Source organism: Nipponia nippon, unplaced genomic scaffold (genome assembly GCF_047370975.1).
Source record: "Nipponia nippon isolate SJK-2023a ecotype South Korea unplaced genomic scaffold, ASM4737097v1 scaffold_5, whole genome shotgun sequence".
NCBI lineage: Eukaryota > Metazoa > Chordata > Aves > Pelecaniformes > Threskiornithidae > Nipponia > Nipponia nippon.
Genome location: NW_028262369.1, coordinates 56,823,376 through 56,840,709, shown reverse-complemented (window position 1 = coordinate 56,840,709; position 17,334 = coordinate 56,823,376). Strand labels below are relative to the sequence as shown.

Here is a 17,334-nt window from a genome sequence, read left to right as displayed (position 1 = left end):
CTGAACATTCTGTCCCCCCCGCCCCCAGCGACAAGATGGCGACAAGCCGACCTCTGCGGCCTGCACTTCGCTTCCGGACGTCACCACGGCGCGCCGGCGGTGCATGCGCGCGGGGCGCGGGGCCTCTGCCGCCGCTTCCGGGGCGGGGCGGCGCGCGGGCCACCGCCATGGTGCCGGTGGGGCCGCCGGGCCGCCGGGCGGGGGGCGGGCGGGGCTTGGCGCTCGCCGCCGAGGCGGAGCGGCCCCACGGGTGCGAGCAGTGCGGGAAGGCCTTCGCGCAGGCCGGCGCTCTGGCCAAGCACCGCCGGGTCCACACCGGGGAGAAGCCCTACCGCTGCCCCATCTGCGCCAAGGCCTTCGCCCTCTCCTCGGGACTGGTCCTCCACAAGCGCACCCACACTGGGGAGCGGCCCCACGCCTGCCCACTCTGCGGCAAGGCCTTCATCTCCTCGTCGCATCTTGCCCTCCACCTCCGCTCCCACACAGGCGAGCGGAAGTACCAGTGCCCCGTCTGTGGGAAGCTCTTCCTTCAGTCCTCCCACCTGGTGCGCCACAAGGCCATCCACACAGGCGAGAGGCCCTTCAAGTGTGAGGACTGCGGCAAGCTCTTTGGGCGCGCCTCGCACCTCGCGACCCACCGCCGCGTGCACACAGGTGAGAGGCCTTTCAAGTGCCTGCAGTGTGAGAAGGCCTTCACGCAGAAGGCTGGGCTGGTCCTCCACATCCGCCTGCACACCGGGGAACGGCCCTACAAGTGCGACAAGTGTGGGAAGAACTTCCGCTCCTCCGCCCACCTTGTGTCGCACCAGCTTCTCGAGTCAGGTGAGAGGAACTTCAAGTGCTCCACTTGTGGGAAGGCCTTCAAGCAGGCATCGTCCCTCAAGCAGCACCTGAAGACCCACGAGGCACGTGAGCCTCACCGCTGCTCGGTCTGCAGCCGAACCTTTTCCAGGTCCTCTTACCTCCAGCTTCACATGAGAACACACAGTGGGGAGCGGCCATACCACTGTTTGCTTTGCAAACGGACATATGCCAAAATTTCCACCTTTGAAAAACATTGTGTAAAGCACCAGCAGGATGAAGAGAGTCCTGATGCTAAACCCAGGCCAGTCACCACCAGGACAAAAGCACTCGCTGAAAAGAAAAAGCAGGAGCAGGAACAGCAGCACCAAGATGACAGCCTTGAGCAACCTCACCAGGCTGACCCAAAGCCAGAGCAGCAGCAGGTGGAAAGGCTGTAAAAGTCACTAAACCAAGAACTGTTCCTGGCCCTCCACAACATGGCTTATGGGAGGTAGAGTGTCTGGTTTAACTTTTATCAAAAGAAAATGATAGCTGCACCAGTGTTACTCTGGAGCATGTTTCCAAATGGAATTCTTTCTCTGATGCAAGGTTCAATGCAAACACTTCTCTGGGGCACAGCAGATACATAAAAGTCTGCTGAGGCTCCCCACAGTCGGTGTGGTGTGCAGAACGCTCCATGGTTACAGGGGAATTCCAGCCTGTTTTCAGGTCCTGGTGGTTTTATTTCATGTCGGCAACATTTTCTAACGCAAACTTCCAGGGGTTCCTGACCAAAGCACTTGCTTTTACCCAGATTGAAAGAGGGATGCTTCTTTGTATGTGGAAATAAATTAAGCTGTAGTCTCGTAAACGAAGGCAAAGTTTTTGTTTGAATAGGCAAGAGAGGTGGCGTATCTACAGAAAACAGATTTGTACCAACAGTGGGTTTAGGAAATAAGCAGGAATTTATCCTGCAAAATACGATTTGTTTTAAAAGCACTGTACATAGCGAGAAGATAGCATCTTTGAGCCTTTTCTGGTTTTCTCACTGTTAATTACAACAAGGCCTTGTACTTAGCATCCAGATAATGCTGTGTATGAAGTGCATTTAAAGCACGGCAGGTTTTATTGCCAAAGCAACTTAACTCATATTCCTCAAAACTAATGAAGACAGGTGTCAAAAAATCTGTAATTCATCTTAAATTGAATGAGTTTGACATTTGAAATACCAGCTTGTAGTAAAGTTACAAGATTGATTTTTTTTTTTTTTTTTACCCTATCTTTCGGGAACGTAAAATATAGTAATAAAGGAATCCTAAGCCCTGTCTGCTTCTGAATTAACAAATTGCTGTAGCTGGTTCGCTGGCCAGTCACCACGCTGAGGGAATGAGGCAAGATGCCACGAAAGAGCTGTTGTTGAAATGGAATGTTTCAGATTTATTCTGGGGTGTGAGATTGGACTCCAGTGAGTACTAAATAACTTTGTAAACATTAATAAAACTGCCTTTATTGCAGTGGTGTTCTTTGTGAGCCAGCACTTTATACTGACTTTTTATAAGCTTTATGTCATTCCTGCAACAGTACTATGAGGCTACTTTACGTCTTTATTTATCGCTTATTGTTACCCAGGAATTTATTATAGCAGAAAAAAAGGAAGCAGTGAGTTCATTTTAAGTGCACATTCCTAATTTTCTGTACCAAGTCCCTGATTTTTTTAACACTATTTCCCTGCCATTGTGTGAAAACACGTATTATGCACTTTAAGGATCTTTTTGGATAGGCATCTGGTTTTGGTTTCTATAGCATACTCACAACTCTGCTTTAAGGCCAAAAAAGGAATTTTCCAAAAGCTTGAACATTTAAAGTATTGCAGTGTATCAGGCCAGAAATCATGTTAGTAGATGATAAAGCTGGATTACATCTAAGAACTAATTTACAAAACTAACAAAACTGCATTGAATAATTCTCTAGCTTTTTGCACTTCAAGATTTACTTGATGCTGGGTATACTAAGATATAATTCTTATTGTTGAACTGTTGTTTATATTCAGCTGGTTAATATACTTTAAATATTTATATGGTCAGATATTTCAAATTAGATGTGTCTAAGCCAGAGTTTCTTGTCATGACAAATTCTAATGTAAATTTTTGCGACAGTCTTTAGATTTTGTTTTGTGACCAGTCATGTTGTTTAGGAGGAACTAGACACACTGGGGATTATTTTCAGTTCAGTTATGCCAGTGCTATATAAGCAGGGTTCTATCTTTTTTGTCATTCAGTACATGTTATTAAAATAATATACACCACTATCTTTTTCTCCAGTCACTTTTTTTTTCTTTTTAAAATCCTGTTCTCACCTAAACATAAAAGTTTGCTTATGGAAGTAAAAGCATTTGCTAATTTTCTAGCATTCCTTAAAACTTAGCTTACAAAGGTAGCTGCAAAATAATGATTTGTCTTTATTCCTGGCATTTTTCTTTGCCAAACGTGGATGACAATGCCATGGTTGTTGTGTCTATACTTGTAATGTGGCATGCAGAATCAAAATTTCAGTGGCAAGAAAATATAAAAGTGGCCTTTTAAAGATCAGTTTTGTGTTGCTCCTTAATAGTTTTGGAGCTGTTTTATTTTGTTTTGTTTAAAAAGCTTCCCATTTTGCTTTTCTAGTTTCCTGCTCTGTCAGCTGCCTTTCCCCTGCAATCTGAAGTCCACACTGTTCGGGATGCAGGGTGAACTCAGACTGTGCAGTAAAATCCGGTGTCAAGAATATTTCAGAATGGAAAAACTGAAAATATGCTCTAATGCCCTGACTGTTGCAGTACAGTAAGTACAGCCAGGCAGTTCCTTTAGATTTAATATCTGGTAGGGGGAACAAATTCAGTCCATGGATCACTCACAGAAATGCTGATGCTTTCTTTTGAAATGTATTTTTCAGCTTAATGTACAGAGGAAGCAGGAATGTGCTTCCATGTCATTAGACTGCCAGGATGGAGGAGCACCTCTCAGTGCCATCACAGCTTGCAGTGCGGAGTTCTGAACGCGTGGGCGACACGGCCCAGCAGTGCAGTGCTTTGTTTACGCAATTGCTTTACTCCATCCAACAAGGTCAGGAACATGCTTTCTCTGGGGTCTGTAAAAGTCCACATTTGATTTGTAGATGATTTGTGGGAAAAGTGTATTTTTTTTTTCTTTTTAAGACAAATTATGTTTCTTGCTGTCAGCACATGAACTGTGCTATTGAATGATTCATCCTGAATGTACATCCCATTGACAGTTAACAAGATGAATTTTTTTTTTAGATGTGATAACAGCAATAATTAGCATTCCCAGTAAGATTTAGATCTTACGTGGAAGCACTTTTTTGTGGGGGTCTGTAAGTGCTCTTCCAGTGCTGGTAATTTTGTGTCTGATCCAGAGAGAGGGTTCCCTTTCACAGGTGCACTTTGCCTATAATTATCTGGGGAGTGACTAAAAGTGCAGATTCTAATCTCCCAGAACAAAAAGTAATGGCAGCATTTTAAATTATGAAAATGTAATTCAGCAGAGGTACAATACAGCATGTATGTACTAAATCTGCCCCCCATCTGTCACTTTTCTAGTTTGAAAGTTAATTTGAGTCTGTTAAACATCTCAGGCTCCTCCTGTTGTACTTTCTTCTCTTTGTTTCACTTTTAGTACTGTTGATAAGTAGTTCTTGTCTTGACAGGGCATTTAATATAAGAAACCATCTCTTGGTGCCCTTCCTGGTAGGAAATTCACTTGTGTCCTCTTCTATAGAGAGTCAAAAGCATAACTGGCAAATGTGTCCAAATATCAGGTAGGCGCTGCTAGTGTAATGCTGTTCTTTCATCCTCAGGGAGCCTCCCAGGGCCCTAAGAGTCCCATGGCACAGATCCCAGAGCTTGATGTTACCAAAACAGCCTTTCTGCAGGTTGTCACATGCCAGTCTGCACTAATGACAAAAATGTGAATTTTCTGAGCTCTTCTGGGATCGATGCAATGCCAGATCAATCTAACCAGAGCCAGTGAGGTATTGTAAGAGCACACATACCTCAGGCATACAGCAGGCTGATTCTGTTGGTCGGGATGGGGGCATAACTAAAAATTATTTCATAATGTCATTAGCCTGTCACCTTCCCTTCCTGAAGAGTGAACTATCCCTGCCAGAGCCTGAAAACCAGTGGTGTCAGGACTGGCACTTTTACGTATCTAGCCTGCCTGTCATTGCTGGGAGGTTAGTGAGTTGCTTAAGCCTTTTGAGCCTCCTTCAGAGCCAGCTGTGTTGTCTCCCTTGCAAAGCTCTGACAGCTGCTCCTTGGTCAGCCACAAGGCTTGAGTGATGTTCTTTTTTCCCCAGAAAGCCTCGCCGTGCTTCTGAGTAGTGTTGTGAAACACTACTCAAACCCCTTGTTGGCGTGGCAGCATCCTTTTTCTAGGCTGGACACAGCGGGCTTGCATGGTCCATGGGGACCCAGGGTGTTAGCAGAGGTGCTGCAGGTGGCTGGCTGTGTCTGTGCCTGTGCGTGCAAGGGGGCAGTGTGCAGGAGGGATCAGCAGTAGCGAGTTGTCAGCAGAGGCACCTCATGCTATGTGCTTGGGCCGGTGTTGCACAAACTGCTTTGCCTGCCTCCCCCACCATGCCAGCATGCAGCTGTCCCCACAGTCCATGCTCTCAGCTGAGGCACCGCCTGTGTCAGAGAGCAGCAGGACACAACGGGAGCAGAGCCGCAGTGCAGACTGGGGGGTGCTAAGGCCTGTGACCATGCAGTCTGTTTCAGGAATTTCACTTAAGGAAAGCTCTGCTTTCCTCGCTGACTGGGGAGGAGTGACCAGGGCTCAGCAGCCTGAGCACAGTGTACTGCACTGCTGGCAGTCAGGGTGCTCACCTGAAAGGAAGACATGCTCTCTTCCTCCCTGACAAGAGGCACCAGCTCTGCTGCGCCTTCTCCTGTGCCAGGTAAAGCCTCTGTGAATTCCCAGCAGTGGTGTTGCTAAGTCAGGATCAGCCTTACTGCCAGAAACATGTGCAGTCATACTGTGTCACTCCCTGCTTCTGCTCCCATTGCCCGCTAAAGGACAGGACAGCTGGCTCTGCCAGCGTTCAAGCCGCATGTTACACCTACAGCTCTTTGCCACTGCGTTGCTGTTGAAAAGGCTCAATCTTGGGGAAGGATTCCTCATCCATGTGAGCACTGCTGGTGCGGTGAGTCAGAAGGGAGGTGGGACTTGGAGACCTGCCACACAGCCTCACCTGCAGACCCTTGTGCTGAAGCATCAGACCCCTCTGCTGAACTCGGGTTCAGGCTTGAGAGAGGGTCATGAGAGTCCCATCTGCCTAACCTTGGGGACACTGTGGGACAGATAGTGTCCCCATTCGTTGTCCTCACATGCTGCCTCAGGTCCGTAGAAGTGTTAGAAACAGTTGAACCGAGAACTGATTAGGATGTTAGAAGTGTGGCAGAAGTAACTTGGATGCTAAACAAGCTCTCAACAAACGAGTGCTACCCTGGGATGGCAAAACTGCTTTTCTAATTCTAGATGGAGTACAAGACGTTGTCTTTCTTGTATGCATGTCTCTGCCTGAGTGTCCCTTTTCATAGCTTGGAGGAGGCAGATGAGAATAGCAAGATGGTCCCTATCTGAAGACATGTCATTTTGCGCATGAAATCATTATGAAATGTGGAATGAGGTAAAAATGACAACATCATCTGTGGGCATCTTTGTTGTGAATTTGTCACTATAGATGTTGCTAGTCATGAATGTCTAACTCACAGGTATTGCTGAGCTGGATGGCAAGTGCAGACTGAAAAACGCAGGAGTATAGGCTTCGCGGAAATTATCCTAGGTTTAGTTTTGGCTTTGCAAAGGCTCACAAGTGCGATCCCCTGGATGACCCTGGCAGCAGCGGACACATCCTGAACAGCAGCAGTCCCACAAAGGTGCATTGCACTCCTTTGGCCTTGGAGGTATATCTGCCAGTTTGGACAACCAGGCAGAACATGGTGGTGGCAACAGCCTTGAGCTGTTTGGCCAGCCACAGTGATGCTAGGGAGGAGATGAAGGGTCAATGCCCAACAAGAAACCCAGGGGCATAAGCCGTAGCAGTGCTTCAGGCTGCATCCTCCAGCCTTCCCCTCTGACAGTGCAGGGCAGCTGGGGAGCTGCATGCAGCCTGGGACAAAAGGACGCATTTTTTACCAGAGACCAATTGCGGCCCAGAGACCAAAACAACATTTTAAGAATAAAATTTCCATTTTATTTCCACCATTTCCACACACTCCGGAGGCTGTGCCTGGTCTATGTTAAAGCACTGTGGTCACACTGGGCAGATCCCCCCTTCCCTTCTGACTGAGCCTGGAGACCTTATGAAGGCACATCCCAGGCCCAGAAACAGTCCCCAGCCCAGTAGCCTCGTACGCTTTTGCTTCCAGTTCTGCAGGCTGCTAAAAGCAGGAGGATTCATTGACAAGAGAAAAGCCTGGGCTGTTAGATGGTTATGCTTTGCCTCTCAAGCCTAGCATTTTGCCAAGAAACGCGTGGGCTCTGCTGAACCCCTGTGACAGGACAGGGGCTGTCCTGCCTGGGTTAGTACCATGCACAGGGCAGTCAGAGCCCACGGGAATCAACGGAAGCCTTTCCATTCAGGCCAGTGAGCTCAGAACCAGGCTTCTGTAACCAGCCCCTCTGCATCACCTCCTACTTCAGCCCTTGAATTTCCCATTTCCCTTTTCCCTTTGCAAGCAAGCTTGGATCGCAGCGTCCACCTGCCTCCAGCCCCATGCACATCCCTTGCATACAGCAGCAGGGAAGGAGCTCGAGACAAGGCATTCGAACACCGCATCCAGCCAGGTGGGCACTGGCTGATAGGCTTTGCTGAGCCATGCAGGTGTTTCTTATTCACAAAGCTGCAGAACTTAATAAGCTGCTTAAGTCTAGCACAAGCTTAACTCCAAGGAGCCCCTAATCGCACCCAGTCTTTTTCCTGGAGGAGCGACGCTGCTCTGCATCTCTCTGGCATGAGCAGGAGGTGCTCGCCTGCTTCCCACCAACTCACTCATGCTCAAAGAACTCATGGCAAGCAGCGGTGACCATGGCAATGAAGGCTACAAACTCCTGGAAGTCGCACTCTGCATCCCCATCGCTGTCTAGCGCCTCCATGACTTTGTCCACAGTCTCCTGGTCTTTGATCTCCTGAAGGGACAGAAACAGGCAGCCAAAGCTGTGGAGGACCAGAGTGAGGCCCAGGCAGTAACATGTCCCTGCTTCTCGGGTGCTCTCATGGCTGAATCTCTGTTCAGACACATCTCAAATAGCTCGTTGCTGTTTCCTGTCTGTGTTGGGGCACCGCCCTGTGTCTGCAGCAGCATCTGTGAACAGTGGGCCTCCTGAAGTGGGAATCACAGCCACAGCTGTGCCATTGGGAAAGGACATCTTGAGCCCCTTGGGGCAAGGCTGTCCCCCCTTCCCAGGGAAGGAAATTTCCTTACTATCCAACCCGAACCCCAGCCCCCAGTACAGGCTGGGGCCCTTGTCCTCCCACCTGCTGCTCCTGTGGAGCTGGAGCAAAGTGTTTAACAGACTGCTGCATGAATAAACCCCTTCCCCTACGCTTGCTTCCCATGGAGACAGAGTTAGCGGAGCCCAGCAGCTGCTCAGCACGGCTCCTTGAGCCCAGCCAGGCATGCTGCATGGAGGGCAATACTTACGCCGAGGAAATGGGTCAACTCATTGTTAATGAGCTCCTTCAGTTCTGATTTCTTCAGCTTGTGCTTGTCTCCCTCCTTCCCTGAGTACTGGTGGAAGGCATCAATGATGGCGATCATAGCCTTCTCCAGCTCAGACATGGTCACAGCGTGGCCCTGAGGTCAGAGGAGTGATGGGTGCGTTAGCCTGGGCAAGCTCCAGCGATGCCTTTTGCTTTGCAAGTGCGGCCACCCTGGGGCTCCCCCCCACGTGTCACCAATGCTGGACCCCGCACTCAAAACATGCTGTTGAAAAGCACCGCTAGCAGCTTTTACTTCAGGGAAGAAGATCCTGAGAGACCTTGGCTCTGCCTCCAGGAGCTCTTGAGGAGAGCCACAATGTGAGGAGTGCCCAGTATAGGACTGGCGCGTGCCAGGAGCTGTCACATCCCCTGGGATTGATGTGAGTTTGGCACCTCGGGTCTCTCCATAGGCACAGCGTAGGAGAGAAAACGAGGAGAGGCTGCAAAGCAAGGTGCTCCTGCATTTTCCATATGTGCTGACCTGGCTAGCAGGTGGCATGTTGTGATTTCACCCCTTCTTTGGCTCCTGCTGCTTAACCCATTGCTTTGTTCTCCTTGCTTGGGAGAGAGGCAGGCAGAGGTTTCATTTCTGCATATGGAGCTTCAGAAAGGTTTTGTTGTCCCCTCTGTCACAGGTGTTCTCACCTCTGCCTTTCTTGCCTGCAGGACTGTCTCCAGCTAAGCAGTCAGGGGAACCCAGGCAGGAACAAGTTTTGATCTGCACCAGGATGAAGTAAGCACATCTGCTCTAACCTCCCTCCTCCCACACTTGATCTGGAGACCCTCTCTGAAATGTTAATAATTGGGATTGCAGCATTTCCTGCAGATTTCACAAACAGCCAAACCAAAGAGACTGATCAAAAAGGGAGAGATGCAAAACCACCTTCTCAAAAGCTACTGAATGCACTGATGCTGGGGGGAAAAAAAAAAAAAGCCTTATTTTCTGGCACTTGGTTAATTCATACCCCATGGATAAATGCCTCCTACCTTGCAGCCTGGCTCCTGTTTCACCACCACAAGGCCTAGCGCTGAGGGCACTAAATTTCATCCCACGGCCTGACTCTCAAGCTGACGCCCTCCCCCGTGCAGGTGTCCAAACTGCGAGACTGTTTCCAGTCAGGTAGGAAGTATTCCCGAAGCGCTGCATTCGTGCATCGTACAGCTGCTTGCACGCTGGCGCCCGGCCCGCGCCGGGGTGCGGTACCCGCCCGCAGCACTGCCTGCTTCCTCTCCACCAGGCCGAGGAGCGTTTCAGCTCCCCGCTGGCCTCCGCTGTCGTGGCAGGGCTCGGAGCTGCAATGGTGCCCCCCGCGCCACCCCTCCCGCGGCAGCAGCCCGCCTGCTCCGGCAGCCAAGCGCCTGCCCCGGCATCTCCCGGCCCCTCTCACCTCCCTGCTGGCGGCGGGGCTGTGCCACAGCGATGCAATGCGGCCAGGCGTCCCGGGAACTCGCTGGCTTCTTATGCCCGGGGGCGGAGAGCCCCGGGCCCTGCCGCAGCGCCCGCGGCGCCAATGGCAGCTGGAGGCGGGGGCGTCCGGAGCCGGGTGCTGGGCCCGCACTGCGCAGCGATGCACACAGGGACACATTGACTGGCTGCCAGCCCACGGCCGCGGACGTGGGAGCTGTTCTGGAGAAAGCTGCCGTTGTGAGAAAAAAAATAGCTGGGCAGTCAGCAGGAGAGCCGTCCTGGCAGCGTTGCTTGTGCTGCCACTCTCGTCCACAGTAAAGGCAATGAATTATGACCCATGGCTGGACAGGCGCGGTCAGAGCTGGGGTGGGGGCTCCAACACATGCCCCAAGGTGCCCCACAGCCAGGGCCAAGTGCGTGGGAACGATGGAGCCCCTCTGTCCCTGTGGGCCCTGTCCCAGGGCTGCAGCAACCTCTGGGGCAGAGGTTTTTCTTTGCATGTGATGGGAACGTCCAGCACGGTAGCTTGTGCCTGTGGCCTCTTGTCCCTTCGCTGTGCACTTTTGAAACGGGTCTGGCTGCGTCTTCTCTGCCACCCCATCAGTCTAGGGGACAGTGAGACCCTTTGTGGGGGAACTGCGATTGTATTGGGCTGCAAGTGGTTGAAGGACAGAGTGGGCAGCAGCTCCTCCTTGATGCCTACTGGGGGAACAGTGCCAGGTTCTGGCACATGCCTTGCTGTACCCTCACAAAAAGCCACATCAAGTGGCTTTGGGTTATAAAGGTGCTCTCACAAGGCTGTTACCCAGCCAGTAATTGGGACACCATCCTTCTGTCTGGGGGATGGTGGAAACGTCCTGCCTGCGTGTACCTGATGTCCATGTCACAGCCACGTGGGTGGTGTTGCTCAGAAGTCCTCTGCCAGCCCCAGCAGCCACCATGGGCATTAAATGCACTTTTATTTAAACCAAAGAGCTGTTAAGTTTCCCTTTCCACCAGAGACTCCCTTGCAGGCTGGTGCAAAGCCGCAACAGAGGTGATGCTTTTTGGGGGCTGGTGGGCAGCACGGCAGGGAAGGGGGATCTGGAGGGGAGCAGGCAACAAGCAGCAAGAGCAGCAAGCAGTGTCTTTCACCCAGGCTGCTCCCGGTGGCACAGTACAAGCGGGTGGTTGATAAATACAGAGAACATGCTGAAGAAAGCAGGTTTTCACTGTGTTTCATTGCCTAACCATGCTGTTTCCCAAGAACGAGATGGCATGAGCCAAAGTTGAAGCTGTCTGCTATTACTGATGTGGCATGTTTCCATTTATGCCTTTTTCACTGCAGCACAGGATCAAAGCACAGGACTTCTAGTCAGAGACAAGGTCCTAGCTTGGCCTTGTTAAACCACTTTCTAGTGTCATTCTTGAAAGTGACCTTTTCTTAAAATGGAACAGAAAAATCGGCATTTGGCAGATTAAAACCTGACCAGTCTTGAAATTCTCTTTCCTGCTTATTCTTACTGTCCATTTCACCCCAAATCATCTCTGATTTCTGTATTATACAGGGAATGATCTGGAATGAGATGCTGCTCGTGGCTGATAGGGTGGGAAGGAGCAGCAGGATCAGCTGTGAACACCAGAAACCTTGGCCCTTTTCTGCCACTGCTGATGAGCAGCTCCAGGCAACTTCCCTGATCCCTGTCCAGGCTCGTATCCTAGCAAACACTGCCTTCCTGGCCTGGGTTGTCCCTGACCCAGCCTGTGAAAGTCCAGGAGGTCTGGGCATGGGTGTGGGGCTGAGAGCTGGCTGCGCTTGTTAGTGCTGCCCAAAGAGCTGCTTCCATTATTTTAAAATTCATGGTCCTGATCTTTGAACAGGAGAGTGTAACCTTGGGGCTCCTCTCCTCAGGGTCACCGATTCCTTGCCGGAGCTTTGGGCTGATAGGTTTAAAGAAACAGAGGGGTTTACAGAGCCCAAGGCTGAGCAAAACACTTCAGCCCTCTGCCTGTCTCCTTCTTCCCAGTAAAACACAATGTGGGCTCTTCATAGCAGGCTCGGGGAGAAAAGCCAATGTATTTCTTTGTCTCTCTGGTGTGTGTGGCACCAGGCTCTGCCAGACCACGAGACAAAAGCTGGCGGTCATTGAACTGGGAGAAAAAAGTAATGAAAGCAGAGGAATTTGGGTGGGAGGGGGAAGAAGCTGCTTCTGCCTCCACAGGGTTATGCTCGCAGTCCTAGCACACAGAGCAGCGGTGCAGAGAACAGGTTCCCCAGCTCCGTGCCATGGTTGCTGTGTCCATTTCTAAACCCACAAACACAGCAGCCAGAGATGAGCTAGGGTCCTCACGGGAAGCCTTGAATGGTGCCTAGAAACAGAAACAAACACCAGGACACATCTGGGAATTGGGCTGGTGCTTGTTGAAGTTGTTGGAGGGAGATGATGGGCCCGATTTAGTGCCCTGCACGTAGGTCCAGGGGACCCGAGGCGTTGTGTCTGCCCCAGGAGGGACCCGCTGGGCCCTGCACCATCTCTGCCAGCCCTGCGCAAATGTTGCTTCTGCGTCCGCCTGAGGACAAGGGGCAGGTTCCATGGGATGAGCAGTGGGTCTTTTTTGCCTCCACAGAACAGACTCACAAGGTTAAGATGATACCTCCCTCTTGGAAACCACAGGCAAAGGTAGCTTTATATCCACCTTCATCTCATAAATCCTGGGCTTTGGGTTCTGGCTAGCTGCCATTTCCCCCAGTCCCTTCGTTCCCCCACTGTCTTCCCAGCACAACCGTGCCCTAAGGTTGCAGAGGAGCAGCTCTGAACCTTGCTGCTGGCCCACCAGGTGCTGTCATCTTGGCAGTTTTTGTGACCCCTTAAGAAAATACTGAATAGTGCTGCTGCCACTGCAACAAATTCTCTGGAGCTGAAAACACTGGGATCTTTCCTTGTCTGAAACATGGCCTTGAGCTTGGGTCAGTTCCTGGCTGAATTCAGCTGAAACAAGAAGAGACTACTGTGAAGTTCATTAGAAAGATACATGAATATGTTCTCCATCAAACCTGCGCTGAGAGAAAGCATTACAGCATCAATCCAGAGTGTCTCTCTGCCCCTGGTACAGACAGTAGCCCCAGCAGGAGACGGCTGCAGGCTTGCTGGTGGAGCAGGGTGGTGAAGGCTCACACCTTTTGCTGCATGGAGCCAAGTTACCTTAACAGGGACAGAGGAAACCATGGAGTTTTTTCTAGATGCTTCTAAAACACCTGTGTTTCTGCTTAAGACATTTCTGCCAAAACAGTGACCATTTCAGGTCTGTCTTCTCTCAAAGCAGAGGCGGCCATATTTAGACCATGTTTTGTAAAATCTCTTTGATCAGATCCCTTTTAATACAAACTAAATGATATCCCATGGCTTTGCAATTTTTACTCTAGCAGCGTAACGAATAGCAGTTGGCAAATAAGACCTTGTGAACTGAGTCTCATGTGCTGGACTGCAATAAAATGGGGGAAGTTGTGGCATTTGCTTTTACGAGCTGACGGTATCCCTTTCTCAGGGGAACACTTTCAGCATCTAATGTCTCCAGCAAGCAGAGCGCCCAGAAACAACAGGAACAGAGCATTACCCTGTCAGCTGTGGTCATATAAGACATATAAAAACTAGTATAAAAATAATTCCCAGGTAAGAGGAGTTTGGCAATTATTAAAAATAAAAGTTTCATAACTAAAACAGAATTTCTAAGGCAGGCGGGTTGTATAGAGACAGAAAAATAAAATTAACTGGTTCATCTTCCATCACTGTCTTTAGGCAAATATTATCATAAATTATCTGCAGATTCTGGCATCTGCAAGGAATTGGAGATACTTACCTGAAGCTCATCTGCAGCAGATTCATTACAACAATTTTTTTTTTCTTAAACCAAAAATAAACAACACGCTATTAAGCCCCAAATACAACACTCATATCGGTGAACTTCTTCCCTTTGTCCATTTAAACTGTGCAAGAGAAGCAACACAGCTCTCCCTAGTGAGGACCAGTGGTATGAGGCACAAGTCAAAGATGTTATCTTCATGCCATGACACCCCCCAGGAGGACTCCAGCACTGTTAGTTGTTTAGACAAAAGTCTGCTGTTACTGAACACAGCCAGGGCTGAACCTGTGTGTGACGTAAGCCTGGTTTATAAAATAAATACCAAATTAATTTTATAATTCCCAAATAAAATGACTGTATCCTCTCCAAATAATCCCTGAGGTTATGCTGGACATGAATGAAGAGCTATTTGCTAGCGGAGGAGCAGCTATTTGCTAGCAGAGGAGCATTTTAAATTAAACTTGTAGTGTGTGAATACAATAAGTATTAACTCACAGGCATGTTTCTGTCCTGGAGTGCTGATGGGTGCCCCATTTGGGAGTAGCGCTTTTATTCCTGGGCCCCCTGTGCTCCCCGAGGCCCCTGGGGACTGCTGTGCCAGGCAGTGCACAGACATGGAGGTGGTCCCTTGCCTCCAAGGCCTTAGAGTCAAGGTTGAATTTTGATCACAAGTATTTACAGCTATGAATTTGGGCTTTTCCACCTGAACTTTCCACTGGCTTAGCTTGATCTGGTGTCACCTCTGCAGTAGGAGGGAAGCCAAGTCACTCTGAAAGGCAGCAGGAAGAAATTTTATCACTACATTTAAACATGTATGTGTTAAATTCCCACCCAGCCCTTCTAACACAAAACAGCAGCAAGTGAAGCATCTCTGGCTCACACGTGTCCTTCCCAGAGCAGGATTTATAGCGTGTGTTATAAAAACAGTGCATTTCCTTGGAGAGACAGAGATGGTAAAAAAAACAATGTCTGCAGGAGGAAAGGAAAGGGGAATTCATCTGTGCTGAGGATGTGCACTTTAAGTCCACGTCCCCGCAGCTCTGGGATGTGGCTGCAGGGCCCCAGCCTGTGCTGGGAAGGTTTACCAGCCAGGCATGCTTCTGTCCCACAAAATCCCATCTGCAGCCCAGCTCAGGCCTGCCTCCTGCAAAGTAGTCCCCGACATCCCTGGGCTGCACACTTCTGCCAGCAACGCAACCCCAGGTGTCCATCTGTCCCTGAGAGACTCCCTGGCTCTTCATGCACCTCCCCAGACTCCTGTTGGGTTTCTCTGGCTCACGGCAGGGTGCTAGCCCCTTCCCAACCATCCGTGTGCCTGATGGAGTTCATACCTCCATTCAGGGAGCCTCTTGAGCTCAGGGATTTTGAAGGGCTAAAACCCACTTGGTCACTGGCCCGGGAAGGGAATGCTGCCAAACGTGGGGCAGCATTGGGGGTGTTAGCAGAGAGACGGGGGCACGTCACTGGGACAGGACAGGACAGGAGGACCTCTGCCACCTCCTCGACCTCATGGACTACTGTCCCACGGCAGCACTTGCAGGAGGGTGACACCCCCCCTCCCCGACACTGCACCCATGCTGGAGGCACCATGGCAGGGTTCACAGTGGGGACGCCTGACTCACCCCATCACCTGATACCAGAGGTGAAACCCATCCTCATCCCAACCCTGACGGTGTTTTTATAAGGGCTGTCAGAGTCTTGTGCGCGTGACAGGATGTGCCACATGTCTGTTCTCCTGTAGTCCCATGGTTACAGCACCTGTAAAGCATAACAAAATGTTTTATGGATGTCACCCCTGCCTGCCGCACCCCTCCTTGCCCAGGCAGGGCCCTGGTATTTAGCGGGTGCCCGCCACTCCAGGAGAGCTGTGCCGAGGATGGCAATTGGGGGTGCTGCTGGCGGTGGTGCTTTCAGAGGGTGCTGCCAGCATCACCTCTGCTGGGAGCTTTTCTGCAGGTTCAGTGAGCAAAAGTGGCTCCCCAAGGCAGCAGTGCCTGGTGGGGTCACAGGGCAGCTGGGGAGCACAGGCACCCGTGGGCCAGGGTGCACCAACCCCATGGTTGGTGCTGCATTGAGACATGGTAGCCCCAGCCCCTTGTGGTCTGTGAGGACACGAGCTGGGCATCCAGGCTTGGCCAGAGTTGGTTTATAATTTCCATTAACAACAGAACCCGCATGCTCAGGCTTTGGGGGTGCACAGAGGTGGAAACAATTGCTTTCAGGGTTGGCACTGTCACCCAAAGGGACAGGGCAGCTGTTGGGGTCTGTGGGGGGATGGCACTCCTGGGGAAGTGAGCATGGTCTCTGTGCCCAGGGCAGACGTGCGAGGCAGAGGAGCTGGGTCCTGGCTGTTAGCAGGGCGATGACATCCCCGTGACAGGAGGTGTTGCAAGGAGGGGGATACCTGTGGGGACAGATGCAGTGGCACATCCCCGTGGAGCCAGGGGCAACAGCACCAGAGCATGCCCTGGGGCTGGGTCCAAGGGCGATGCCTGTGGAGCTGAGCCCAGGCTCATGGCCACCCATACGAAGGCAGGTCCTTAGGGGGTACCACCACTGCTAGGCTGTGAAACACCATCAATGCCCACTCCATTGGGTGCACATCCATCTTTATCAACCACCTGCTTGTCCAGTACTGCCGCGAGCTGCTGCTCTTGCTGCTGGTCGCCTGCTCCCCTCCAGATCCCCCTTCCCTGACAGGCTGCCGGCCAGCCCCAACAAAGCATCACCTACCTCTGTTGGGTCCGTGCACCAGCCTGCAAGGGAGTCTCTGGTGGAAAGGGAAACTTAACAGCTCTTTGGTTTAAATAAAAGTGCATTTAATGCCCATGGTGGCTGCTGGGGCTGGCAGAGGATTTCTGAGCAACGCCACCCGCGCGGCCGTGACATGGACATCAGGTACACGCAGGCAGGAGGTTCCCGCCATCCCCCGACAGCAGGGTGCTGTCGCAGTTGCTGGCCGGGTGCCGGACTTGTGAGCGCACCTTTGTACCCCGTCACCCGCCACCGACACGGGCCCGCGCGGGCGGGGGCGGAGCGGGGGCGGGGCTCTCGGCCCGGCTCCGCGGCCCCATTGGCTGCCGCCCGTGAGGCGATGTCGGCTCAGGGCGGTGCGGCCGCGGTCCCGGCCCCGGGCCGGCGGCGATACGGACGGGGACGGCGATGGCGGCGGACAGCGGGTGGGTGCTGGCGCGGCGCGGCGGAGGGGAGCCGGTGACGTGGAGCGGGGGTGGCGGCCACGGCGGCCACGGCTAACGGTGCCTGTCTCCGGCAGGGCGGTGCGGCGGCGCGGCGGCCCGCGGCGTTCGGCGGCGGCCACAGCGCTGCCCGCCTGGCGGCTGCACTGCGAGGGCGGCCGGCAGCGCTGGCGCTACCTGGGCGATGGCGATGACCGCGAGGCGGGCGGCGAGCGGCGGGCGCAGACGGCGCTGGAGGAACACAGCCTCGGCCTGGACACGGTGCGGGGCGGGGGGCCGGGGCGGGGGCCGGGCGGCAGAGCCCGAGCCGAGGGGCACCCCCGGCTGAGGCGCTGTGTCCCC

The 17,334-nt window shown here is 52.0% G+C and overlaps 3 protein-coding genes across 8 annotated transcripts in view; 2 read left to right on the top strand and 1 right to left on the bottom strand.

Moving 5' to 3' along the window:
• Positions 1–154: 154 nt before the first annotated feature.
• Positions 155–17,190, top strand: LOC104013644 (uncharacterized). 4 transcript variants are annotated; one of them, XM_087730645.1, is made up of 3 exons: positions 155–1,294; positions 9,214–9,280; positions 9,542–9,608. In XM_087730645.1, the coding sequence occupies exon 1, from the start codon at positions 168–170 to the stop codon at positions 1,239–1,241; it is 1,074 nt and encodes a 357-aa protein (XP_087586771.1). In that variant the 5' UTR covers positions 155–167; the 3' UTR covers positions 1,242–1,294; positions 9,214–9,280; positions 9,542–9,608. The 4 variants fall into 4 exon arrangements, with proteins under 4 accessions (XP_087586771.1, XP_087586772.1, XP_087586773.1 ...); XM_087730646.1 differs by lacking the exon at positions 9,542–9,608 and adding an exon at positions 3,718–3,887 and having other exon boundaries at positions 9,214–9,531; XM_087730647.1 differs by lacking the exons at positions 9,214–9,280; positions 9,542–9,608 and adding an exon at positions 17,070–17,190.
• Positions 3,466–17,334, top strand: part of LSS (lanosterol synthase) — a 35,997-nt gene continuing 22,128 nt past the window's right edge. Inside the window, exons 1-5 of one of the 3 annotated variants that reach the window (XM_087730641.1) lie at positions 3,466–3,605; positions 3,718–3,887; positions 9,214–9,280; positions 9,542–9,667; positions 17,070–17,253. In XM_087730641.1, the coding sequence (XP_087586767.1) occupies positions 3,770–3,887; positions 9,214–9,280; positions 9,542–9,667; positions 17,070–17,253 (495 nt within the window). In that variant the 5' untranslated portion in view covers positions 3,466–3,605; positions 3,718–3,769. Of the gene's footprint in view, positions 3,606–3,717; positions 3,888–9,213; positions 9,281–9,541; positions 9,668–16,873; positions 16,975–17,069; positions 17,254–17,334 lie in introns of those variants that run through there. The other 2 variants (XM_087730642.1, XM_087730643.1) reach the window with 2 other exon arrangements.
• Positions 6,990–10,969, bottom strand: S100B (S100 calcium binding protein B). Its single transcript, XM_087730648.1, has 3 exons — positions 9,936–10,969; positions 8,489–8,641; positions 6,990–7,973 (listed from the first exon to the last, which is right to left on the bottom strand). Exons 1-3 carry the CDS (start codon positions 10,131–10,133, stop codon positions 7,833–7,835), a joined length of 492 nt encoding a protein of 163 aa, XP_087586774.1. The 5' UTR covers positions 10,134–10,969; the 3' UTR covers positions 6,990–7,832.

Coding starts and splice junctions, on each gene's coding strand:
- LOC104013644 (XM_087730647.1), top strand. CDS start 168: ATGGTGCCGGTGGGGCCGCCGGGCCGCCGGGCGGGGGGCGGGCGGGGC.
- S100B (XM_087730648.1), bottom strand. CDS start 10,133: ATGTGTCCCTGTGTGCATCGCTGCGCAGTGCGGGCCCAGCACCCGGCT. Junction 8,642..9,935: donor GCCCCGCCGCCAGCAGGGAG/GTGAGAGGGGCC, acceptor CTCTGACCTCAG/GGCCACGCTGTGACCATGTC. Junction 7,974..8,488: donor AGTTGACCCATTTCCTCGGC/GTAAGTATTGCC, acceptor CTGTCCCTTCAG/GAGATCAAAGACCAGGAGAC.